General features: G+C 41.2%; 1 protein-coding gene and 1 long non-coding RNA gene across 3 annotated transcripts; one reads left to right on the top strand and one right to left on the bottom strand.

Moving 5' to 3' along the window:
- Positions 1 to 5,940: 5,940 nt before the first annotated feature.
- Positions 5,941 to 23,988, bottom strand: LOC146685253 (polymeric immunoglobulin receptor-like). Of its 2 annotated transcripts, XM_085442962.1 has the most exons (7): positions 23,895 to 23,988; positions 22,272 to 22,607; positions 21,300 to 21,614; positions 20,641 to 20,733; positions 20,239 to 20,337; positions 19,513 to 19,550; positions 17,201 to 18,423 (listed from the first exon to the last, which is right to left on the bottom strand). In XM_085442962.1, the coding sequence occupies exons 1-7, from the start codon at positions 23,932 to 23,934 to the stop codon at positions 18,250 to 18,252; spliced, it is 1,095 nt and encodes a 364-aa protein (XP_085299088.1). In that variant the 5' UTR covers positions 23,935 to 23,988; the 3' UTR covers positions 17,201 to 18,249. The 2 variants fall into 2 exon arrangements, with proteins under 2 accessions (XP_085299090.1, XP_085299088.1); XM_085442964.1 differs by lacking the exons at positions 17,201 to 18,423; positions 19,513 to 19,550; positions 20,641 to 20,733 and adding exons at positions 5,941 to 6,085; positions 6,389 to 6,429 and having other exon boundaries at positions 20,239 to 20,391.
- LOC146685254 (uncharacterized) lies at positions 16,643 to 18,553 on the top strand. The gene is made up of 2 exons (XR_014917054.1): positions 16,643 to 16,724; positions 18,223 to 18,553. It is a non-coding gene; the product is annotated as an uncharacterized LOC146685254 (long non-coding RNA).
- Positions 23,989 to 26,516: the final 2,528 nt, after the last annotated feature.

The raw sequence follows: 26,516 nt of genomic DNA, 5'->3' as shown, positions 1-26,516 counted from the left end.
TCTTCTTCTTCACTGGAAACCAGGAACTTGTGACGCCTCACTTCTCTAACTGAAGGAGTCCCTCCTCCAAACACCACAGCACCTCTACACTCCTCCCCTCTGCATCCGTCTGTGAGTCTGCTGCAGGGCTTCCTGCTCATTCATGCACCTCTTTACATTTACATTTATTCCTGAAACCAGAATTCACATCACTAATTTAAAATGTGATGATGTGTCCAGCTGATTCTTCCACCTCAGCTAAAATTCATTTAGTCTTCTTCTAATATTAAAACTCTTAAATGATCATAAGTGTCATTGTTATTTATACATATTGTTCTTGAGACTTCACAGCATTTCAGTACCTGCTGACTCTGAGGTTGTAAGTCTGTCCGACCTTCATTAAAGATGTAAGTTTTTCCATGAGATCTTTGGAATCTTGTGTTCATATTTTTATTAGATAATTCCTTATTTAATTAACTTAGTTTCATTTTGACAGGACATAATAATGAGACTTCAATATTACATCATAACTAACATGACAGCCAGCACAAAGACCCAGGATAGAGGATCATTCTGGTCCATTTCAAAAAGTTGCATTGAGGCTGTTTTTTGTCTATAACAGCTGCAACAGCTCGACTTCCTGTTGATGCGATCTCACTGAGTCTGAGGTCAGCTCGTGGCAGAAAAGGAAGCTGAACGTCAACACTGACCAAGTTTGACAAACTTATTGCTCAACAGCACTGAGGGGACAGTTAATATCTGTGCTGTTGTTACATGGAGAATTATTTTATTCTCACAATAACAAAGAGGAAACATCTCCACTGACCATGAACTGACTTAACATTCAGAATCTGAGTTTCTTTGGTAAATATGAACTTTAGTGTGTGCAGAGTTGCTGTGGTTGTTCTTGTTAATGAATTTCTTTGAATAAAAATCTTTTTACAGCATTAGTTCTAAACAGTGGGCTGATACTCAATGCAGAAGCAAATAGAGGAAGTTCATATTGCTAAGGTTAAAAATAAGCGGTGCTGGTTGCTCGTACGTCGCACCATGTAAGGGTATGAAGTCTATGATGGACGTGCAGTCCGAAAGAAAATCCCCATTTTGTTTTCATGACTGACTCTGAAGTTGTGACACAGAGGAAGAGTTTATTGCAATCATTTCAATACTTAGAATTTAGCAAAGGGGAAGTCTCTATGAGGACAAAAAATGGTCAGGTTTCCTGCTCAGTGGGTCAGGGTTACTGTGGTGCCACTCCTGAGCTGGGTCCAGGGCTCGAGGATGAGCCACCATGAGCCAAAAGTCCTCTTGGACAAATTCACCTCAGAGTAGGTGAGTTTGTGTTGCGATCTAAAAGTAGTTATAAAACTTACTAAAGTAAATACTGAAATACTTACTGGGGCCTGGGGCTCGCTCGGGCCCCTTTGGAGGTGGGGTGCCCCCGGCCTCTCGGCCTAGGGCTCGGTCACTCAGGCGCAGCTGGGGGCCGGCGGAGCTCACGGGCGCGTCACTGCAACTCCCCCTGACTTCTGCTCCGCGGCTGCTGAGTGAGCCCTCATCTGGGACTCTCCTCAGCTCTTACTGGAACAGTGGCGCGGCTGCCCCTCTGTTGGTCTTCCATGGTCTCTTGTGTTCTGGGGGCCTCTGGATGTCTGGAGTTTTGATCTCCTCCATACCCGCTTCACACCCTGGAGGACGGGGCTGTGGCCCCCCCACACCCTCTAGCAGATCATTACATGGAGAAACCTTTGGAATGCAAGCATGCTGATCCACACAGGTATGCACACATGGGTATTCACAGACGCGGACTAAAGCTTTCTTGGCTGCTGCCTCAAAGCACACTGTGCGCTGTCTATCTTGCGTGCTGCACAATATCGTTTATTACTTAGTAAATACTGATATCTATGACTAGCTAGTTTATTGTGATGGTGCTTTGTTTTCTCTATTATTATGTTGCTCTTTGTTGTTTGCTGTCTCCTCTGTTTGTTTTTGTTTGTTTGTTTGTTTGTTTGTTTTTTTCTCCATACAGGTGACCCAGGAGTTTTTTTTTTTTTTTTTTTTCTCTCTCTCTTCCCCCCCCTTCTCACCGTCTCTTCTCCCCTTTGGTTTTCTTTCTTTCTCTCCCCCCCTCTCTCTCATTCATTCCCCCTGTCCTATTTATTAAAAAAAAAAAAAAAAAAATGACAAAGGATGAACTGAAGCTCTGCCATCACGTAATGTCGCATACTGCTGTTTCTGATGTCATTTAAAAAAAAAAAAAAAAAAAAGGACAAATTCACCTCAGAGTAGGTGAGTTTGTGTTGCGATCTAAAAGTAGTTATAAAACTTACTAAAGTAAATACTGAAATACTTACTAAAGACTACACTTATTTAACAGTGTTTTATTTTTGTTTCGAAGCGTAACATGATGACAGTGCATTGTGGTTGGTTAAATAAGAATGTGTTAAGTGGGTCCCATGCACTGCTGGAGCCGAATCGTGACACACCATGAGCAGACGGCCTAGTTGTTAGAGAACGGCTAATTCAGCTCCCCTCAGAAGATAATGCTAAAGTTGCAGTGACTGTGGAAAATATGACTGACCATGATATCACCCTCTGTGGTCGCACTACACTGGGATGGCTGCACAATGCTGATGCCATCTACATGCCGCAGGTAAAATGTATGGAGGGTGAGCTTTCTAAGACATCAGACAGTAGTGCTTCCACACCCACAGTGCAGTCCAGTCAGACAACACAAACTGAGCCCTGGGACCCACCAGGGGATTTGCGCCATCTGACAAGTGACAAACAGCAGCAGGTAAAACAGATGCTGAGGGAGGAATGCAATGTTTTTGCGAAAGATGACTGAGACATGGGATGCATTAAAGATCTGTACCTGGAGATACTAGCTAAAAGCTAAAAGACAATGGGCCTGTGCAAAAGACATATATGCAATCCCCAGACACCTTTATCAGGAAGTTAAAGCACACATACAGGACTTACTCAATCAGGGCTGGATCCAAAAATCTTGTTCTTCATATTCTTCACCTGTGGTATGTGAGGAAGAAAGATGGTGGCCTTCACATGTGCGTAGACTGTAGGGATCTGAATGATGTCTGACACTGCCCGACAGACATCCCATCCCGAGAATACAAGAGATCCTGGAAAACCTCGGGGGCAACTCCTTGTTCACAGTATTGGACCAGGGAAAGGCTTATCACCAGGGTTTCATGAGTGAGAGCAGCAGACCCTGTACCGCATTTATAACAACATGGGGACTCTATGAGTGGGTGAGGGTCCCATTCAGCCTTACTTATGCCCCAGCAGCATTCCAGCGCTACATGGAGGGATGCCTGGGAGACCTCAGGGATGAAGTGTGTGTCCCATATTTGTATGATGTACTCGTCTTTAGCTCAAGCTTCGAACAACACATCCAAAATGTGAGGAGAGTGCTACTGTCAACTAGGGATAGGTACTGGTATCCGGTGCCATTATGGCACCAGTTCTGACATAAACGGTAGTAACCAGACTGAAATGCAGCGCACATTTCGGTGATTTATTTTGGTGCTTTCCCCCCCCTGAGATGTCATACACTTTGGATTCTAGCCAATCATTTTACCTTTCCAAGGATAGTAGGCGGGCCCAGGTACGTAGGTTCTTTTAGAGCAGAGCTACAGATTAAAAATGACCAAGGCGAAGCGGTCAAAATCTGTCTGTACTTCACAGCAAAAGATGCAAACTCAGCAGCAACAAGTGCTTTAAGCTGATACTGTGATACTGTCAAAGGAGGTAACTCCTTGAATCTCATGAAACACATGGCGACGCATAGCATTTGTTAAAAAGCCGAGAAATGAACCGTATTTGATAGCTTGCTGCGAGACCTCACACCGAGCACATCTACTGCAGGTGTGGTGCCTGTTATCGGATCCGGAGTTAGCAACATCCCCCAAAAACCCGAAGAGGAGAGTCCTGGCCCCTAGCCCTGCCAGTGTAGCAGAAATGATGAGGATGATGATGCAGCAGCAGCCGTTCTTCTCTGCGTCAGTAGCTTAATGTTGTTCGTGTGTAATTTACGTTGAGTAGGCTAACCACGTTATTACATTAATGCATGTAAGGTGAACTAGCAAACATCATCATAGCTACATGCGGCTGTCTTCTTGTTTGATGGCAGATACTCCCTTCACCCTGGCCAAAAAGGCTAAAATGACCAAAGAAAAAGTGGAAAACAGTTAAACATGAGAGGTTTTTGGACAAAGTTTGTGTTTTTTCCATTGTTTAAGCACTGCTTCCAGCCAAGAGTGATACCATATATGCCCCATAGCTGCAGAAAAGGCTAACATTGATATCTTTTTACAAAAAAACAGCTGAACATGAGAGGTTTTTGGACAAAGTGTGTTCTTCATTCTTTAAGCACCGGTTCGAGCACATGTTCGATACCACATGTGACATGTGTATTATTGTAGGGTTACAATAAAGTACCTTGAGGTTACTGTTGTGATTTATGTACATAAAATCAAATTGAACTGATACCCACTAATGTGTGATCACATTGATGTCATTGATTTATATTTAAGCTATTTTATTTTAAATGTAAGAGATGTTTCTATTTGAAAATGCTCTAAATTAACTAGTTTTAGGCAGAGACCTGGTACCTAGTCTGGGATATTAGATTTTTGTAAATACTTGTTTATGGCTTTAGCAGCATGCTACAGGTAGCATGTTGGATCTCACAACCCCAACACTGTAATATTACTGACCTGCTCCACCTTTGTAGTGTGTTGTTTTTGTCACTTATTTTCTGCTATAAAGTGTTTACTTAAATTCAGTGCACATATCAAGATGGAGCTGATTACACTATTGTTTTGGAACATTTGAGATTCATTTTTTTTAGCATTCAGGAGTATTCAAGAACGACAAGCCACGTCTTCCTGTCTAATCATTTCTTATATATATGGCTCTGTAATGTTATGTGCACGTTGAAAATTTTAGCATCTCCTAGTGGTTAGCTTGGAAACTACGACCAAGTGAATTTTTCTGTGGCTTGGCTTGTTCCTTCCTATTGGATGTTTAGAGTGGGGTAATGCAGGAAGCCATTTTTGTATTGGGATTTGCACAATGAGGCATACCAGACGTCTCCCTGTTTAATCCTTCGTCATCCACCTTGTTATGCCATGAAGAAGCTTTGTTTGTAAGTTTGAATTGTGTTTCATCTTGATGAGTAGTGAGTGGTGTATATTTTATTGCTTTTATGCATATTTGGAGAGATTTGTATGTAAATGCCTAAATCTGTTCGCCATGTGAAGCAAATGCATAATTCATTATTTTCATTGACCATATTTATTTGATGTAATATTCAATAGTGAAGTGGAACTTTTTCAAGGAAGCTATGTTCATTCCTTGTCTTCATTAAAGCCTTATTTTCATGCATTTATTTCTACCAGGGAGAACACAGGTGAGCTTTGAGGCCTGGACGAGTTTGAAACCTTTTCCCGCCAAAATGGAAACTGGCTGAAAATAAAAATGGGAATCTCTTTATCTGTTAATTTTATAAATTCTTCTCTCAGCTTTGCAGTTGCTGCTCGTTTTATGAGACGAGTAAACCCCAAAAATCAGCAAGCACATGGTGACAGTGGGAAGGAAAAACCCTTTTGTCTCCACTGCTGTTCAGTATAGACCTAAATCCTCAAGGATTCTGTTAATGGTTACAAAACAAAACATGTACTTATAGGTGAAGTGGGAAGCACATGTTTGCAGTGAGGTGTCAGAGGACGGATGTTTCTTGTAAAACAGCTTTTGTGTCTGTGTTGAAACTGATTCATGGTTTTCACTGAAAGGAAGCTTTTTTCCAGTAAAGCCATCACTGTCATTGTTATACAGATTTAGAAAGCTTCAGTTTTCTTCTTTTATTTTTGTTTAATTTATGATTTTCTTTTTTTTTTTAAACACTGAAAATGTTGAGTGAAACCCTGGAATCAGGAAACAAACCCAGGTGTGAATCCAGAGAGTCTCATGTGTGATGTGTGAGTGTAGAGTAGGTCTGGTCCTGGTCCCTGCCGGCTGGATCGAGGCTCTGGTAGGTCGAGTCTTCACGTGTAGAACCTGGAGTACAGTTCTCGTAGTGGACGTCCTGAAACAGAGACAAACTGTCTTCTTCACATAAAAAGAAGAGACTCTGACTTGGTTAAATCATTTGTGCTGGTAAATATTTCCACGTTGCCTCGTTGAACCTCTCAGACAACAGTGTCTCTGTTTGTTGTTGGAGTCTCCGTCTGGGCGGCCATTTTTGTCACCTACCTGTTTGAATTCACCTTCTTGGACTGTAATTTCTGGAACAGTCTACAAACTGAACCATCACACTGTGACTGCTTTATTTCTTTGTTACAGTAGCAGTCTGTCAACAGTGAGAGGAACCAAAGAGAAAGAAAGTCACCTCCATGTTTGTGCCCTCTGAGTTTCCTCTGGTCCTCAAACCTGTGGAACAAACAAAGGATGTTCCTCTGTTAGAGGGAACAATCATTCAAAGTATTCAAAGCATGAGGACAGAACATACTTATGTTTCCTGTAACATCACCTTTGGCTTTGTGCACTCCTGTTTTGAAGACCCCATACTTACTATTACTATTATATTTTTTTTACTTCACATGTGTGTGTGTCTATGTGTATGCGGGTGGGTTTAGGGGGGATCTAACTAATGTTGAAGTCAGTGGTAAGCATAATGTGGTGAAATATCATTTACATTACAATAAATATTAAAATAATGAAAATAATCAACATTTCCATCCCCAGTCGCCCCTCCCTGAGCCTGGTTCTGCCGGAGGTTTCTTCCTGTTTAAAGGGAGTTTTTCCTTCCCACTGTCGCCAAAGTGCTGCTCATAGGTGGTGTTAGGTTGAAATTGTTAAATGTTGCCATTATTGTACTTAAATTTGTAAGCCTTGGTTTCAAACTGCACGATCAAAGACATTCTTATGTTTCTGTCCCCCTCCCCGGCCTGTTGAACGGTGGGGGAGGCAATTAGCTATATTTTTTAATAGGGCTTTGGAGCGTGATGTCACGGGGGTGGGCGTGGAAAGGATTTTGGCCCGATCCGCCATTTTGGGGGTCTAAACAAAGCGCAAGCGAAAAGGGAGCGAAATCACACACAACAGCCATGGTTCGTATTTGCTGTGTGGTCGGCTGCAATGTTCGATCGCACGACCGGCAAGAGAATAAGCTCGAAAAGGGTTTATCTTTTCATTCTTTCCCAACCTGGAAGCAACATGAGCAGCTCGTGTATCGATGTTACCAAATGAAGGCGTCCAGCCTGGAGAGCAGCTGTGAGACGAGCTGACGTGCAGTTCTCTTCCATCTCCAAATATCTGTTGGTGCTCCAGACATTTTCATTCCGGTAAGTTCTAAATATGTTCATATCTTTATAGCCTATTAGTTTTATTTTCGATGCGCTCTGAGCTCATAGCAAATTAGAACAAACATCCTACTGAGTGATTTTGCAGAACTACCTTCTATTTATAGAGTTGCTAATTATTTGGCATTATTGCATCAAACCAGCCGATGAAATGGATGAAACATCGTGACTGGGTTCCAGCGCTACACGAGGGACCTGCTTCAAACATACCACCATGCCAATCAGATTACTTCTTCCATGTGAGGGTGAAGAGGTGACCCTCCTGGATAAGATGGTGAAGGTTTGCTGCGTTTGGTGAACAGTGTGATAATAAAACCAGGGAAAATGAAACCTGCTCCTGTTAAATATTCTTTAGTCTTTTGCTGTATAAGTAGCTGTATTTCTTAAAAGATACAGTAAATAAAGTAATGTTAGTAGTGGGTGATATCATGTAAACACTGTCATGATTTTATGTAAACATTTTGTCATTTGTAAACTATAAATGATGGATTCTACACTGTAACTGATGTGATGTTCTATAAAGTGGTTTTAATAAAAAGAGGCAAAAATTAGTTTGTTTCTTTATTCAACTTTTGAATAAAGTCAACCTTCCCTGTGATGCTCACAGTGACCCATGGCTGCAATGCTGTTCATTCAGTCTTTGAGAGTGCAGGACCTGAAACACACACAGACAAAGTTCATTTAAAGTTAAGAACTATGAGCCAAGGCCGACGTAAATGTGTTTAATCTACTTTATCATAAATGTAACAACGTGTTTAGAAAGTTAGCACATACATGTCATTTTTCATTTCTTTATGTGTCCATCTATAGAACGCTGCAGGTTATAGTGTAAATCTGCCTGTTCTCTGTCAGAAACCTGCCTGCAGAAAATGAACCTAAAGTATGTAATGCAAGGATGTTATTACCGCGGAAGCACTAGCTGGTAGTCGGGCCGTGGCCGGGTCCACATTTCCAATGCACACTATTTTCTGCAAGTACCGCCGCTTCGCCTCTGAACAAAATTGGTCTCTACACAGTCCGTTCTCTTTTGAGCTGCTTTTAAGCATCTTGTAATCGTCGTCCCAACACAGTGTGTTTGTTTTGATTCGTAGACCCCAAAAATGGTGCCGCGCTCCCACAATGCATTGCGGCGTGACGTCAACTCCAAAGCCCTATTGCAGACATTCCAAGTAAGGTTCTGGGTGTCCTTATTTAGTGAGGATGTTTTACTCCCTGCTCTTTATCTTCTCACCTGTGTTTGTATATGGTAAACCGTTAGAGGAAGCTAAGCCATATACAGGGGTGAGGGGACATGACACTTTGTGAGCAGCAGGAAGTCACACAAACACACCAACATCCATACACACTCACTCACGTGCACGTGAAAAGGTTTAAATACAAGTTGAAATTGAGACTTTGAGACTTCTAATTGAGGAGTTGAGACTGGGACTAAGAACCCACCAGGAAAGCCATTACTGAGGCTTGTATTTCCAAACAAAACAGTGTCCCTCTCCTGGACATTAGAAGAATGCAGGCTTCAGTCACTTTATATTTGCTTCATTTTCAGATCTGAGGCTTGTTGAGCAGTCTGTGGCACAAAGTCTGTGTCATGATAAATGACCTAAATATCAGATTCTGTTTGTCTGGCTGTATACTTTGATGCTAATGAGTCTTAATGTTTTTACTTCAGTTCCTTCTTTCACTTGATTCAGTAGTGACTCGTCCCACTAGGTAGATTTGAAAAATGCACGTCCTTTGTGGACAAACAAGAAATCAGATGATAACCTGAATAATTTATTATTATCAGGAAGTCCTAAAAACTCCCTGAAAAGCCTTCAGTTAATCTAAAATGCTGATTTCAAAATCCTGCTCCTCGCAAATACGAGAGTACATTGTCAATTTTTCCACTTATACTTAAAATTTGTCACTTGTCAGGGTGCATTTGGTTAGCTGATAGACCTTGCAGACAGCAGAGCATGTTCAATTTGAACCTGTATATGTTCAAATTAACTGTTAGATTTGTATTGTTGATTGTCATTTATGCTTAGAAATATCTACTCATATATGCTTGGAGTTGTATGATCAATGTCATGTTGGTAGAGGTTTGATCCTTAATAGTCTGCAAAGACTTTCTGTGCAATCCAGAGTGTTCTGGCATTCACACCACATCCTGGGAGCATGGGAGAGGTCGTACCTTCTCTTATTGTGTTGTGGCAGGATAAACGTATCTATGTCTGTTTTAGTCTAAGTGCCTTTTGTTTAGATGAACTGCTGGACTTCCAGACCAGCAGGTTTAGGGAAGTCTTTATGGGGTCACACTCTGACCCCACACACACACACACACACACACAGACAAAACATATTAAGGATTATACATTAACATAAAGCTGTTGTACACACACACACATATGAAGAAAGAGTGCATAGTATGCAAACGGCTACCAAACAGCCATCATAATTCGTCATACAATGAGAACAGGACAAATCAACAATTGATAATGACTAATTAATATTAAAATCTGTAACATAATGTATTGTTTGGAGTTTAGTCTGTTACTGTTGCTATTTTTACCATTTCTTCTTGGAGCAACTGTAACTCACATAATTTCCTTAGGCATTAATAAAGTATTCTGATTCTGATTGTTTCAGGATGACCTGCCATTATCCAATCACACATCTGCTCTTCTGTATCTTTAGCTCGTTTCTCCTCCTCTTCTTTTCTCTTTTTTCTAAACTGAGCACCTGATGGCTTTGAACTTTTCTTGTCCATCTTCCATTGGTTTTAATTTTGCACTCCAGTATGAACACCCATCCCTCAACCCGAGGATCACCACAACATGATCTAACACACCTACACCTTAGTTCACAGATTCACTTTGTCTAGGGTGCATTCCTGAGATTTCACACAACCCAGGATTCAAATCATGAATAACATTCTGTAAATTCATCATGAATTAAAAATGTATCACAGCAGGGAAGAAATGTTGTCTGTGAAACAGCAAAATAAGAAAAATCAGCCAATATGGTGACAAATGCACAAAAACATTATTAAAGGAAGGTATTATTTTTTAAAAAAAAAGTATGTATATGCTTATATTTATCTGCAGCATTTTTAGAAGCCACCCTGTTTGTGTCTCAAAGTTTATGAAGCAACAGCAAGAACACGTTAACATGCAGTTAAAATAGAAAATAAAGAAAATCATTTTTCTAAATTCATCTGATTGTATCCAACAGACTGAGTTTGTTCCCTTTACTTTTTAAGGAAGAGAAAGAAAAAAAACTATTTTTGAAAGGGTCAGTTTACATTTTTGGAGTAACAAACCAAACTCAGCAGCTCACAGTCCACATGAACGTGAATGTGTTCACTGTGATGGTTTCTTCTCTTCACACTGACCACAAAGAGATCCAAAAGACAGTGAATTTAGTGGTAAGATTTGGAGAATAATGATTTAATGTCTGTAAATGATTTCAGTTCATTCCAGCATTTAAACTCTGTGCAGTCGTATTTCTGTTCAGCTCTAACAGGACAAACAGGAAGACTTCACAGAACTCTGAGTTTCAAAATACTGACAGGTTGATATTCATCTGCAGGAAGTGATGTCATTATGTCAAATCTATGTGCACAGATGACAAAGCAACAAGACGACATATACCAGCTTTTAAATTGTGTTGATAGGCCACATAAAACCAGAGTCGTGATAAACAAGATATACGCGGCGTTTTTTCCTCAATAGTTTCATCACATTTACTGTCTAAGGACAGCAGCGAGCGCTCTCTGCTTATGAGCAAAAAAACCAAACGAAACAAAAACAGCCCAGCTGTTCTTATTGAAGAACAGCTGATTGTTGTGTAAATAGTTTGAAATGGTTCTTTAAAAAATCAAGGTAAAAGGTAAATGGCTGCAAATAACTTTGTTGTTTGCAAAACTTGTGCATATGATTTTAAAATTGATAATTTATATTTGCATTTAGAGTTATGACATATGATTTGTTTGTGGTTGTTACAGTAAAAAATGTGTTTTTTGTCTGATTTTAGATCAGTTGTGTTACTACAGTAGTCAAAATGAAAGCATGACTGTAGATTCAGACACGTGAGGTTGTGCTGATGAGACCAAACAAGACAAAGTAAACAGTTTTTAAAGGTGAAATGTGGAGGAAACATCAGAAGTAGTTAAAAATGGCCGATTACACCCTGGACCCCAGAGGGTTAAACATTTTTTTTAAAGTAACGCAATAGTTACTTTTCAAGTAATTAATTACTTTTAAAATCTTGTAACTCAGTTACTAACTCAGTTACCTTTTTGAAGAAGTAACTAGTAACTATAATTAATTACTTTTTCAAAGTAACTTGCCCAACACTGCTCAGTCACAGCACCTGGCTTGCAGTTGGATTAACAACACATTTCAATCATGAACAGATGATCCTCATGTGCATTTTTGATTAAACGTTTTAATTTTTTTCTGAACTTTTCACTGGATGAAAGAATGAAAAACAACATGAAGCAAAACACAAAAACAGAATTACCTGTGGACCAAATCATTCTTCAGAATTACTCTGAGGTTGTATTGAGGATGATTTTTAGCATTTATAAATAGGTGCAGCTTCTTATTATCACCAACTGAGTCTGAGCTCGACGTGTAAATTTGGCTTCCAACCACAATACCAACCCTGCCAACCCTCCTGGAGCTCTGTGTCTGCCAAGTAAACCAGCAACCCCTATGTGATGGGCCGTGGCCTGCAATGCTGTGCAGGTGAGGTGGACTCACCTGCACGGCATCTGCAATCACACCTCACCAGCATAAAAAGCTGTGCTTATTGTGTCATTGTGGTTGTTGTTATGTTGAGCTGGTAGCGGGTTAGCTGCAGCTGTGCTGTAAACAGCAACCGAGAGTTAATAAAGGATGCTTAAAACCATAAAAATGTCACCAGGGCCCTGTTTCAGGAAGCCGGTTTAGTGGAAAAACTGAGTAAGTATACCCTGAGTTAACGAAAACTCTGGGTTTTCGGTTTCACAAAGCGAGTTCAGCTGCAGCCTGAGTGAGTCACTATGACGACACACGCCGTGAAGCTAACCTGCCCCCTAGCAGGTTTACCACAACTAACCCTGACTGTCTCCGCCCCTTTGTCGGAAACCTGACAGTAGGAAGTCTCAGACATGGCGTGTCCCTTCCTTGAAGAGCCGGTAGATATCGAAGCCCAAATTCTCCGCAGAGCTCTCCACCGGGAGAGAGTGATTCGAGCGCGTCTGGACATCTTATCATTACCTGATGATTTCCTGTGCGAACGTTACCGTTTCTCAGCACAATCTATAATTTATTTGGATAACATCCTCAGGCCATATATTACGCATGTGACACATCGCGGACATGCTCTCAGTTCTGTACATATTATTTGTATTGCACTTCGGTTTCTTGCAAACGGGAGCTTTCTGTATAATATTGGTGACGCTGAGCACGTTTCCAAGGCTACCGTCTGTCGGGCAGTCAGGAATGTTACAGTTGCACTGAAACGTCTCCTGTACTCGTTTGTGGTGTTCCCCGGTCACAGACCCACAAGATTCATCAAAGAGGGATTCCACAAAATTGCAGGTATCAGGATGAACAAAACTTAATTTATGATGTGGTGATACTTGAACTACTACTTAAATATTACATTTATTTTCAGGGTTCCCAGGCGTGATTGGCTGTATAGATGGTACTCACATTCCAATTATTGCCCCTTCAGTAAATGAAGGAGACTATGTGAACAGGAAGTCTTTCCACAGCATTAATGTACAGGTACATAGTTCCCTGTAGCATTTCAAACTAACAAATTATTTCATCATAGTAATGGATGCTAATTTGTGTTCTCTGCACTGTGAAGATCATATGTGATGCTGCCAACATTATCACAAATGTGGAAGCCAAGTGGCCAGGCTCTGTCCATGACTCACAAATATTCCGTGAATGTACACTGAGCACAAAATTTGGACATGGTGAGTTGAAAATACTTTAAAATATATAAAGACCAATTGCTTCAGGGACATTTGAACTGAAGTGTACCCTTCTGTCTTAGGAGAGTTCACTGGCTACTTGCTTGGTGATAGGGGGTATCCATGTTTACCCTATTTGCTTACCCCTTACCCTGACCCTGAACTGGGCCCACAGCAGCGATATAATCTGGCTAATTGCAGGACAAGAGCCAGAGTTGAAATGACTATCGGAATGCTTAAGGCCCGGTTCCAGTGCCTGCAAAGACTCAGGGTCACCCCAGAAAGGGCATGTGACATTATTGTGGCATGTGTGATTCTTCACAACATTGCCACAATTAGAGGAGAACACTGTCCTTCTGAACCAAACATCAGCAGTGATCCAAACCATGAACATCCTGACCCTCCCACGGACATACAAGATGGAAGAGCAGTCAGAGACACCATATGTCACAATCATTTCCTTTGACCCATCACCTCAACATGTTGAAAGAAGAATAAACAGATTTTTTGTTCAACTGGCTTTATTGGTCGCCTGTATTTCCTGTACACAAAGTATTAAAAGATGTAAACCTCAAAGTGTCTCTGTTGCTTCCTCCTCTGTAACAGCTGTCAATGTTTCTTCATTATTTTCCTGTAGTAAAGGAATAAACAACATTGCTGTTCTACTGTAAACTCATATAATCTGTGGAGTATTACTCACAACTGCATGTTGGTCTGGCTCAACAGGAGGCTGCACCAGATGCAGTACACCATCACCATCAACTGATAGAATATGAGGTTTATACAGGTCACTTATAACTTACAAGGGACCAAATGGCAATTAACAAACATACCAAGCACCTTACACTTCATTGTCATTATGCTCTCAAAGACAACCAAGACTGAGGCAAGGCAAAATCAGTAGGAAAATAACTTCACTACAAAATAATCCATTATGGTAAAGAGTTTATCAAATGAATGAGTAGCACTGCGAAGGTGACTGTGAAGAAAGGATGTATGCACATCATGTATTATTTTGAATTTACCCCTTATGTAGGCACTTGTGTCTTGCGGGGTTATTGCCTCAGAGGATGTCCCCGCAGAGATGCCTTCGGCCACAGGGCGCCCACTGTTTTGGCTGAGGGCCAACTGCTCAGCCTCTGTGAGTGGTGGTGGTGGAGGACCCCCACCTGTTTTTCGGGCCTCCGCTTTTTTTCTGTTGGCTATAACGGGCCACATTTGAGCATACAGAGTAAGCAAATATGTACTTGTAATGTGCTCAGATAATTTCAATAAGTGCTTACAGAAAGAAAATTAATGTAGCCTCTAACTGCAATTGATTTACATCGGACAAACAGACCAAGCACTATGGCTCATAATACAATTACACCTCACCTGTTTGGACTATATTTTTATATTTCATTTTTACTTGCTTCCAGGCACGTTTGGGGCCTGTTGGGTTGCACCTGCGCTCACATCACATCACAAAATAAAATGTATAAAATAACAAATAAAATAACATATGATAAAATAACGTGTTAAATGGGTGGAAATCCCTCGATCAATGTTTATATTAACACTCACGCATTGACTCTGTCGGCTATGTTTTGCCATGCATGCTTTTGCAGCTGTGGCTGTGTTACTTTTTTCCGCGGAATTTGCATGTTATCGGCATATGCTGCCATCAGAATTTCGGCCTCAAGCGCTGTGAAATACATTGACCGCGCCTTCTTTCCCTCCGTCTCCATGGTGACTCGCTTAATCTGTGCTCCGCTTATCAGGGCTTTATGTATCCTCGTCCGCGCGCTTCACTTGGGGTTAAAGCAACTCCGCGTTGACTGAACTAATTGTTATCAGCCTTTCTGAAACGGAATATTCCGAGTTGGACAGTTCGGGGTTACTCAACCGTGAGTGTCGTTTTTCACTCTGAGTTTTCCAAACCGGCTTCCTGAAACAGGGCCCCGGTCTGCTGTGGTTTACTACACCCTTCCTTCTCATCAGTCTCTGCACCATCTCTAGTAATTCATCACAAACCCAGCAATCAGACGTCTCCCCTATCAACAAGCATGTGGCAACAGTGGGAAGGAAAAACTCTCTTGTAAAAGGAGAGAAGTTGTCTTCCTCTGAATCTAAACTGGGAGCTGGAAGATAAATACTTTATTTATACTGAAGAGAAGTTTACATATCCAGCAGCTTATTTTGGCCAGAGGGGCCGATGGTGCGATATGGCAGCCTCGCTTCTGTCAGTCTGCCCCAGGGCAGCTGTGGCTACAACTGTAGCTGCCTCCACCAGTGTGTGAACGTGAGAGTGAATGAATAGTGGAATTGTAAAGTGCTTTGAGGGTCTCAAAAAGTTCTATATAAATGCAATCCATTATTATTATTATTATTATTATTATTATTAGTTTCCTGAAAAACTCCACAGTGTCAGAGCTTCTCGGACCTGCTGCCCCTGAACATGGTGCCTGCTCAGACCTGAGAGGAAACCTCAGGGGAAGCTTTCTGCTCACGCTGCGTGCAGCAGTGATTGAGCGCTGCTGACCACAATAAGGACATAATCAGATGGTAAAAAGAATAATTTGAGGATTTCCTCAATCCCACCAACACTTTCTGTGGAAGGAGAGAGTGAGGAGTTGCTCAAGGCTCAGGATGTTGTACATGACTCTGCAGCACAGTCTGGAAGTCTTTTTTGTGGATGGAGGATGTGCTCCAACACTCCTCAGCCTCCCTGGGTGGATCTTTACCTGGATGCTGGCAAGAAGAGTCCGTCTCTAAGCTAAAGCTCAGATTATGGAGGAAAAGTGTGTTTTTTTATTCTGGACTTGTAACCTTGAACCATCTTGTTATCTCCTGGAGCTTATGTGAAGGACCATTCAGTCCCTGTACAACTATAGTGAGAGCTTGGTTTGCATTTCCAGGCTCTGCTGTTTGTCACCAACTCTTTCACAGCTTTAATGAAGAGAATTTGTAGGCAGATAGTTTCCACCTTCTTGGCGTCAGGATCACTCTGCTTTTTGCAGAAGATGTGGTCTCTTGGTCTCATCATGCAGTCATGAAGTTCACACTTCAGGGCAGTTTGTAGCCAAGTGTGAAGCAGCTGGGATGAGACTAAGCACCTCTGAGTCCAAGTCCCCGCTGCTCAGCCAGAAAAGGCTGGTGTGCTCACTCTGGATGAAGAACAAGTTGCTGCTCTGAATGGAGGAGTTGAGGTATTTTGGGGTCCTGTTCATAAAAGTCATGGGAAATGGACTGGTTCTAATATAGCACTTTTCTACTCTTCTGAGCACTCAAAGCACTTTACACAACTTGTCCTGACACCAGGAATCGAAGGACCAACCTTCCGATCAGTAGATGACCTGCTCTACCGCCTGAGCCACAGCCGCCCAGTCAGAGAAGAGTGGAGCAGGAGGCGTGGACGGGTGCAGTGTCTGCAGGTCAGTTCAGACCTGCAGTGAGCGTGTGTTCAGAGTGGAGTTGCTTCCACTGTTAAACATTATTTGGTATCAGTTTTACACAGTGAGCTGAAATGAAGATCTTAAACTTGCTAAAGTGCAGAAAAAAACCTGCTGAGTGCTCATTGATACATTTCTATTCTATCAATTAGCAGCACTCAGCAGGTTTATATTTGATGGGTAACAGTCTGAAAATCCTCTTTTTCTTTTCGTGACTGACTCTGAGGTTGTGAAAGACATGACTGCTCAGAGGACTGATGGAGAGGAAGAGGCCTGGTCCACATCATACAGATAATACTGACAGTTAACCTCTTAATAACTGTGCAGAACAGCTTCTGATAACAACATGCAAATTTAGTCGCCATAGAAACAGCTGAACAGGAAGACAAACATGTGAAAGACACTTGTTGCTCAACAGCAGTGACTGAATACAAACAAACTCATTTTCTGTGCTGATATCAAATAGAAAAAAGCTTTTATTCTCACACTGAACAAAGAGAAAATATCTCTGCTAACAAGTGAGGTGGTAAATATTACATTCAGTGTCTGTAGAGTCGATGTGGTTGCTCTCATTAATGTAATTAAGGTTTATTAATACAGCGCTTTACAAGAACAAAAGTCACAAAGCTCTTTACAGCACAGAGTAAGATACAAGAATTCAAACAAGGTAAACAGATAGCATGCACAGGCAGGTCCAACAGTGTCACAGATCGTAGGTCCAGTGGAAGTGAGTTCAATAACTTGGAGAGATCCAGAGCTGATCCAGGTACAGCCAACAAGCACCGATCTGCTTGTTGGAGGTAATGCAGCTTTGCTCTGCACTCACTTCCACCACTGTTTGATTTAATAAGCTAAAGATTTTCTACATTATGAAAGTTTATTTCAGTAAAACATTGTCCTGTTAAACATTAAAGCATCAGTTTTAAACAGCAGCCTGACACTTTGCAGAAGCTAATCAAGGAAGCTGATCTTGCTAAACTGACACCAAGCTGAGCATGCAGTCTGAACACTTCCCCATTTTCTTCACTTGTGTGACTCTGAAGTTGTGAAAGACAAGAAGTTTTTCTTTTTTTAAAGAATTATTTCAAGACTTTAGATTTAGCAAAGAACTGTGTGTGTACATGGTACATGACAGGAAGAAAGTTTTTTAACTCCTCGAATGACTGAAGGAGAGGAAAAGCTCTGATCCTGAAAATGTTTTCAGTAAACTTAAGAACTGTGCAGATCAGCTGTCTGACAGATTTCCCTGCATCTTCACTGAGTCACTTTACTGCCACAGGATCACTGATTGGACCTGTGCTCAACTTCAAAACACCAAAATCCCTCAGTGACCATAATTTACAAAGCTATGACATCACAGCATCTGACCAATCACACGCTGTCACCGTCCTGTTGTTACATTAAAATAAAATCCCATTCAAACAGATTTTGGTGTGAATCAGATTATTTACACTGAGAGCTTCCTCTGGTCCCTTCACAGAGAAACGTGGCAGCAGCAGCATTGAAGCTAAGCTACACTCGAGTACAGCGAATCATCTCTGACATCAGAGCTCACATGGACCCGAGGCGCAGAGTAGATAACCTCACCAGTGTTACCACTCGAGGCTCCGTTGGGAGAGCCAAAAGTCCTCTTGGAAAAATTCACCTCAGAGTAGGTGAGTTTGCTTGAGTCGTCTCCCTCCTGAAAAAGAGAACGAGCAGAGATGAAACTGTTGATCAGCTGCCACATTTTCAATAATGTTTAGGATTGTTAACACAAACCGACTCGAAGGACGAGACGAGCAGGTGCGTCGTCAGCCCTGAGTGAGTGGGGCCTGAGCCCCGCTCTTGTAATAGAACAGTTCATTAAAGGGCCGGTGTGTTCAGGCATCTATTTGTCACCGGGCATCACAGGTGATAAATAATGTGAGCACTGTGTGACTGATGTTATTTATTTAAGAATGAGAAATGAACCCCTCACTTGTGTGTAATTTTCCTGTTTATGTTTTGTTATGAAAAGAACATCGAGGGAACCGTTTACCCTGCCCGGGATAGGGTTACCGGGGCCCTGTCCTGGAGCCTGGCCCGGGGAGGGTGCCTGAGGGCGAGCGTCTGGTGGCCGGGCCTTAGTCCATGGGGCCCGGCCGGGCACAGCCCGAAGAGGAGACATGGGCCCATCCTCCCGCAGGCCCACCACCCGCAGGAGGCGCCATAGGGGTCGGGTGCATTGTGTGCCAGGTGGCGGCTTCTAATTTCAGTATTCTCCTCTGCCTGTTGTCTTCCACAGGCTTCTGTTTGGGGTCTTTACTGTTTCAGCACATTCTGAGCACTTTAACACACATGATGTTCAGCTGCATGTCTCTCAAACCCCAAAATGTTTCTGAGCTGCAGAGCCTGTGTACAGTAGGTGGATCACTGATAACTTTCTCCAACCTGAAGAAAAAATAGTCCCAGTTTGTGCTCCTGACAGATTTGTGTGTAAAGTAACGGAAAGTCCCTTTGACACATGTACTAAATCTATCAGAAACCATTAAGGTGACTGTTGTTAAACCCTTTTTGATCACTTAAGAAATAATACAAAGTTAAGTCCCATTGTGTCACAGTATGACTGTACTCAGTGAACGTTTCCATCCACACGTCTGCAGCAGGTCTCTGAGGTCATGTTTTTATGTTCTAGCATGCTGCTATCAGCACTGTGTGATATTTATCTTTAAACCTGCTGAACTAATAAAATTCTACTTACTAATTTCACCAAAACTGTGACGCTGTGAGTAAAGTTGATCAAACTCACCTCTGTGACAGCAGCCTGCTCGGTTTCCACAGGAGGATCTGAAAACACATCAGAGAGAATATTTTTGATGATTTAGTGCTGACAGATCTCCATCTGTGACGACCTTCACCAAAGACACTGAAGACTTTATTCAGAGAGTGATTCAGACAACATTTCTGCCAGGCTTTGGATATAAATTCTCGTGATGGTTTCCACCACATCTCCTCCAACATGCTGAAGCCGGTCAGAAACCTTCAGTTTTTAAAAAGTCATTTTTAAGTAGTTTTCGACCAAAACATTAGCAGGAGCCACACAGCAGATTTAATCAAGGCAGAATAGTATTTTAAGTATAAATTAACTGTAACATTAGCCACACGTGACTCCTCTGCTTTGGGCTATTTATCAATGATTAATGTGAAACTTTACATTTTCAATTGTGTAATAAAATGATTGTTTCTGGTTTGTTTTTAATTTGCTTTGCTGTCTGTAAATCACAGTCAGTTTAATGTTAGCACCTGCTGCTGTAACAGTAACTATTACATCACTTCCAGGTGTAACTGGAAGTTTAAACTGAGCAGCAGTTCACTCTCTTAACCTGAATTCAGATCTTAAGGTGGTTTTTGTTCAGTGATTTTTCTGGGTTGAGGTTGTGTTGTTGTGTTTGTCTTTTCAAAGCTTTAATTCACAAAGAATTAAATACAAACTGAGCGATGAGTGTGTCTGTCTGTGTGCTTCCTGCTGTCTCACCCTTTGGTTTAGAGGATCTTTTCTTGCAGAATATCAGCACAGACACTGATAACAGGATGATGATGAGAGCCAGAGTCAGACCCACAACCAGCAGCACATCTGCAGCAGATTGAGAAGAACAACAAGCTGAAGACATGCGCACAGTATATAGAGCTGTACAGTAAGAACTCATCACCCACAGACTGAAATAATATGAAATAGAGTTTGTGTTATTTTAGCATTTTACAGCTTCTAAAGAACATATTCACCTCAGATTGTTTGCTAATGTCACTTGTCAAACTAAATGAAAAGCATATAACAGGACACATTAAGGAGTAATTATGATAATAATTAAACCAGTTTTCACTCAGGTTATAAAGAATCTGTCAGTGTTTCTACTCTCAGACTCATAGATGGATGTACCTGCAGATGCTGCTCTTTCAGGCTGCTCAGTGCTTCCAGTCAAAGTTAATGAAGGTGTGCAGCTTCCTGTAGTTGTGGCTGATGGTCCAGCTGCTGAACAAGAGCAGAGAGGAAAGTTTGACTTATAAATGTTTGGAGCTGTGAAGAAGAAAAACACAAAGATTCAAAAATCAGCTGAGAAATCAAACGAGCCTTAAATGGATCCACTGACTGAGAAAAAAACAGTTTGGAAAATTTAGTTTTAGATTTAAAAAAATGCACTAAAATAGTTTAACAATGAAATAAAATATGAATGTATGTTGAAATATCAGGTTCTTGGAAACAATAAAGACATTTAGGGACATTAATGGTCACCTGTTCATTTCCAGCTCCACACTCTGATTCCTGCTCTCCATCACAGTAACTTTACAAAGTTCACATTCTAAATAATCTTGTTTCTAAATAATTCTGTTTCTATGTTGAGATAAACTGAGTGCTGAGAGCAGCCTGAGCTGTTGGCTCACAGGGATCACTGTACAGACACTGAGCTCATTATTAGAAACTTTGCTCGTGTTCAACATGAACATCCACCACTGGAACAGCAGATATATGACAGGAAATAAGGAACAGCTGAACAGCTCCACTCTGACAACATTTGATTAATGTCAGTAAAAACTCACCGTCTGTGACAGTGACCTCAAAGTCTCTGGATGAACTGCTGGAAGATCCACTCAGTAAACATCTGTACCGTCCTGAGTCAGACTTGGTCAGCTGTGTGATGCTCACATACAGAACTCCTGAAGCATATCTAATGTTGTATCTGCCTCTCTGAGCTTTGACATCATTTGTGTCAACAAGAAGGTCGCCTCGTCCACATTTTCCCCTGCAGAACAACTTTCTGTTTCCAGGTTGTTTAAAGGAACATCCGACTGTGAGAGAGCTTCCAGTTTCTTTATCAAAGTGTTTCAGCTGATCATCGTTTCCATCCAGCAGTGCTGTTAAAGAGACAAACGATCAATAGTTACTATCAGTGCTGAAGATGATGCAGTCTGATCAGAGTAACTCCAGTTTGATCCACAGTTACACTGGGAGCTGCCCAGTTCAACCAGTCTGAGAGAGGAACTGTTGGACTAAGTGAGATTTAAACAGCTTCATCATCAGACTGATTGGATTCATGAAAAATCAGCTTTTATGACAAGTATAGACTCTAAACTGTGAACCCTTCATGGTTTTAAGTACATTTAAAGTCTGGATGGACGTTTGTGTTGTGAATGTGATTGTCACACATTCATTGAGGAAGAATCCATTTTACTGTGAGGGGAACTCTTGGAAAGATCAAACCGACGACACAGAAGCAAAAACTCATCAAAGAAAATCAAAGTTACATCAGAAAATCTTCTTTCATTCATCAGCGTCTGTTTCTGACATCAACATTTCATTCACATCATTATCAGCTGACACACTCACTAATATTCACACACACTCGTGTCCCAGCTGCAGTTCATCGGTTACTTAGAGGAGTCCAAATGTAACCAACAGTTGACAGAAGAACAAACTTCAGCTTCTTTAAACCGTCAGCAGCTGTCAGTGAAACTCAAACTTTGCTTCAGGAACAGAAACTAAACATTTCCACAGCTGAAACAGAAACTCACCTTCAGCAACAACGATCACGAACGGTGTGAATGAAGCTGATGATGAAGATCCACCCAAACCACAGCTGTACTGTCCAGAGTCAGACTCAGTCAGCTTTGAGATGCTCACATATAAAACATAAACTGATTTTATTTCATATTCAATGCTGTATCTGCCTGTTTGAGCTCTGACATCAGTTGTATTAATGAGAATGTTTTCTCCTTCACATTCTTCTCTGCAGAACATCTTCCATGTTCCTGGAGAATTAAAGGCAAATCCAGCTTTCAAATCTCCTCCAATGACTCCATAGTGAAGAATCTGAGCATCGGTGACTTCAGGGTTTCCCTCCTGCAGAGCTGTTGGAAACATGAACCATCAATAGTTACTGTTTGTACTTCCTGTAAGAAGCTGCAGTCTGATCACAACATTCACACACAGACACACTGAGACTAAAGTCTGAATAACAACAATGATTCATGTCAAATACATTTTATTGTCTAAAGTGGTGGAAAATCTTCTTCCAGTCGACACGACTCAAAATATATCTGAACATGTTTCCTATGCATGAATAAAATGACAATAAAAGATGAAGATGAACAAAACATGTAAATGACTCATAACTCCTCTGTGTGGTACTTGTAGTAATTATATGTTGAGAGATTGAAGCAACAGCTCAACATGCAAGTTTTTCATGTGTTTCATCCACAGGAAGTGATGTCATCATTTAGTTTAAATGTACTGCTGGTGTCAAAGTTCATGAAGCAACAACAAAAACAGTGATGAAGTTTTTATTTGTTGTAATTTAGTTTTACTGAGTAAATGAAATAATCTGATGATTGAAAGCAGCAGTTTTTCCCCTTTATATCACTGACTACAGTTTGTTTGAGGACGTAACAAATACTTGCAATTAACGACATGTTATTGAGTAATTTATGACTCTATTTCAAAGCTCTGAAGCCAAACTCAGCAGCTGATGTGAGTCAGTTACTTTATGTAAATGATTTCAGTTCATTCCAGCATTTAAACTCTGTGCAGTCGTATTTCTGTTCAGCTCCAACAGGACAAACAGGAAGAATTAGCAAATAACTTTTCACACAACTCTGGGTTTGAAGATGCTGACAGATTTCACTCACGTCACTCACAGGTTTATATTTGTCTGCAGGAAGTGATGTCATTTTGTCAAATCTATATGCACTGTGGGAGTGAACTGTGAATAGTCACAGTGAAGAAACATGAACATGTAACAGTAAAAGCAACAAAATGTGTTTTTGTCTTTCAAAGAAAAATTCATTGACTTGATCAACAAGTTTGTATTTTCAAATAATAACTGAAAGTATCAGGTGGAGTTTTTACTTTGATATTACAGGTTATTTTGAGGACGTAACAAACACTTGTAAGAAACCATCTTTGAAAGGACGAATCCTAAAGCCAAAGTGAGCAGCAACATGTCCATGAATGTCTCACTGTGATGGTTTCTTCTGTCCATACTGGCCACAAACACATCCATGAAATCATGAATAAAAGCAGTTTGAATGGAAGAAGCGTCCATGAAAGTGACTCATAGCTGACTCTGATCATCATGTTTAACAACAGAAACATGTTGAAGAAGGAGAGTGACAGAAAGAACAAGTGAATGTACTCACAAAGGAAGAAGCAGCAGATCAGAGTGTGACGGACTTTCATGATGAGGCTCTGATGGTTCACTGCTGCCTCTCTTCTTCTTCACTGGAAACCAGGAACTTGTGACGCCTCACTTCTCTAACTGAAGGAGTCCCTCCTCCAAACACCACAGCACCTCTACACTCCTCCCCTCTGCATCCCTCTATCAGTCTGCTGCAGGGCCTCAGGCTTCCTCCTTATATTTATAGTATTATGTGCAAAGTGGAAATACAATGATGACACTTGACTCTGTTAAATTCAGCACAGTGACCAAAACCTCCAACAATGATCATCATTCATCATGAAATCATTTCTCTTACTGTATCTGAAGACAATGAACTTTAGTTTGGGATCATTTAGAAAAACAGTTTGGGTCAAATGTTAGAAAAGAGTCAGACTTTCTTTCTTCTCACAGTTTGTTTAACATGAGTTTCAAATCTTTGCACATTTAAATACATCTATGAACAGAATATGAAAGAACAACAGTTCTGATATTATATCAAACATTTCAATCACCTTGTGGTTCAAAGTGGTATTACATGACAGCACAGCCTCGTGTAATACCACTTTGAACCACAAGGTGACGCACGAGTCAGTGTAGCATCCAGTATGTCCTCAGTCCAACATCAGACATCCCAACATTATTCCAGTTAGCTCAATATTCCAGTTCCAGGAATGCAGGAATGTTACTGTCACACTCAGCCAACTGATCCTCCTGAGACCCAGAAAAAAATCTTTTGACAGAGTAAAGTTTAATATTAAACAAATTAAATAAATAAATCAGCTGTAATCTGATATTTGTGACCTACCGGAGACTGAGAGAGAGCAACTTATGTGTTTGGAAACATTTGAAGTGTTGCTGAATTCCAGTGTAAGGCTGAGGGTTTATCTGTTTATCTGTTTATCCTCGTCAGTGTTCGCATTATGTTCCACGGTTGATGTACCTGATGTTTGTTCCAGAACCACGCCCACTGTTACACACTCTGAATGAGGCAATAAAGGGAATCATCTTCCTATTGCTGCCTGGCTTCATTCTGTTAAAGACTTTATTCTTTCCCCCTGAAAGGAGACCTCACTGTGATGGTTACTTTGATGGACTGTCTAATCTTGAACAATTTGTCTCAACTTATTGAACTGGCCATAATTAGGAGCCAGCAAATTGTGACCAGGTTATCTGAATCATGCTAAAAATACAGATACACTGAAAAGTGTTTAAGTTACGACTGCCTCTAGAAATGAACGCCTCCTGTTGTTTGTGCGCTCAGATTTTCTTTCCCTAAAAGCAGACGGCCTGTTTCCTGTTTGATGTAATCAGAGGACTACCTGCTTGGTGTTTGTAGGCGACTGTCCCAGGTTCATGTTTCATGGTAAAAAAACGTTTCAATCGTATTTCAGTATGATTATAACTGAACTGATCATGACAGGAGACCTACAGTTTAATGTTGTTTAAGCACACATGTTATGAATTTTATAAATCAACAGGATGAAGGAACAAATCAAACTCATTCGAAATATTCTACAAGCTCTCGCATTTCTCAACATTGTTACCTTCAGACTAATGTATGACGATGGAGCTCTTTCTCAGTGTGAGACAAAGTTCCCAGACAGGTCCAGCCCACTGTTCTTACTCTGATTTCACAACAACTATTATGGAATCAAAAACCTCAAAGTGCTGACTGACTGCTAAATACATCTGTAAAATCTGTCATATAATTTCTTTTATTTGCATCAGTGTGAAGAGAACGTCTCTGTATGTAATGAGCCTGTCTGCAGCCAGCAGCCGCCTGTGTACTGTGTGCTGAATCACTCCACCCTGTCTTTCTGTAGGCCTGTTTGTGTGGCAGGTCTCATGTACTGGAGGGTTAGTGCAGCTGGATTTCCATCAGTGACACTGACAACATCTGGCTGGTTCCCCTCCCTGAGACACTTTTTGAGTTTTGCTTTGGGTTCTTGAATCAAACAGCACTGTGTGCAGCATTTCTTCACCCACACACTCATTTACTGCTGATTATACTGACTAGACCCACCATGGTTATCACTCTATCCAATGGCTGTTAATAGCAGTTATCACTCCCAAGTATGGCTCAGATTGGCCCTCCTGTTCTGCAGCTTCACCCCAGCACAGTCTATCCTCCAGTTCCTGGGGCTTCTCCTGAACCTGCTCCTTCACCCATCCCTGTTCCCGGGGTGAGAGCGACCAGGGCCCGGCCCGCCCCTGCACCCGCGCCAGTTCCTCAGGTGGGGACAGCTGTAGGGCTGCAGCTATTGATTATTTTAGTAATGGAGTAATTATTTTTAAAATGTGCTGTTCAAATGAAGCTGGCTTGACTTGAATATTAATACTGAGTTGACAGAATCCACGTGTATTGCATAAAGACACATAAAAAGTAAAGACTTTATATCCATGTATCTGATAACAGGAGTTCTAAACTAAAACTCCTCCAGGTGACGGTGTCACGGCAGCTGCCCTGGAGTAAAACACAAACACAAGATTAGAGCCTGACGTCGGGGCGGTGAGGTGATGTCAGGCACTGCTGCCCAGATTAAAGTCTCCAGGTTCAAGGGTCTTGGTCAGCTGGGGTCTTTCTGTGACATTCATGTGCTCT

The sequence above is a fragment of the Copadichromis virginalis genome, linkage group LG20 (assembly GCF_057382275.1).
Source record: "Copadichromis virginalis isolate Kocher_CV1m ecotype Utaka linkage group LG20, C_Virginalis_male_GT1.1, whole genome shotgun sequence".
Lineage (NCBI taxonomy): Eukaryota > Metazoa > Chordata > Actinopteri > Cichliformes > Cichlidae > Copadichromis > Copadichromis virginalis.
This window is presented reverse-complemented; position numbering and strand designations above follow the sequence as displayed.

What these genes read in the sequence shown, in the direction of transcription:
- LOC146685253 (XM_085442962.1), bottom strand. Translation starts at nt 23,934, where the DNA reads ATGAAAGTCCGTCACACTCTGATCTGCTGCTTCTTCCTTT. An exon ending in GATCTGCTGCTTCTTCCTTT is followed by an intron (nt 22,608 to 23,894) that starts GTGAGTACATTC and finishes TGTTTCCAACAG; the next exon opens with CTCTGCAGGAGGGAAACCCT. An exon ending in AGCAGGCTGCTGTCACAGAG is followed by an intron (nt 18,424 to 19,512) that starts GTGAGTTTGATC and finishes TCTCTTTTTCAG; the next exon opens with GAGGGAGACGACTCAAGCAA.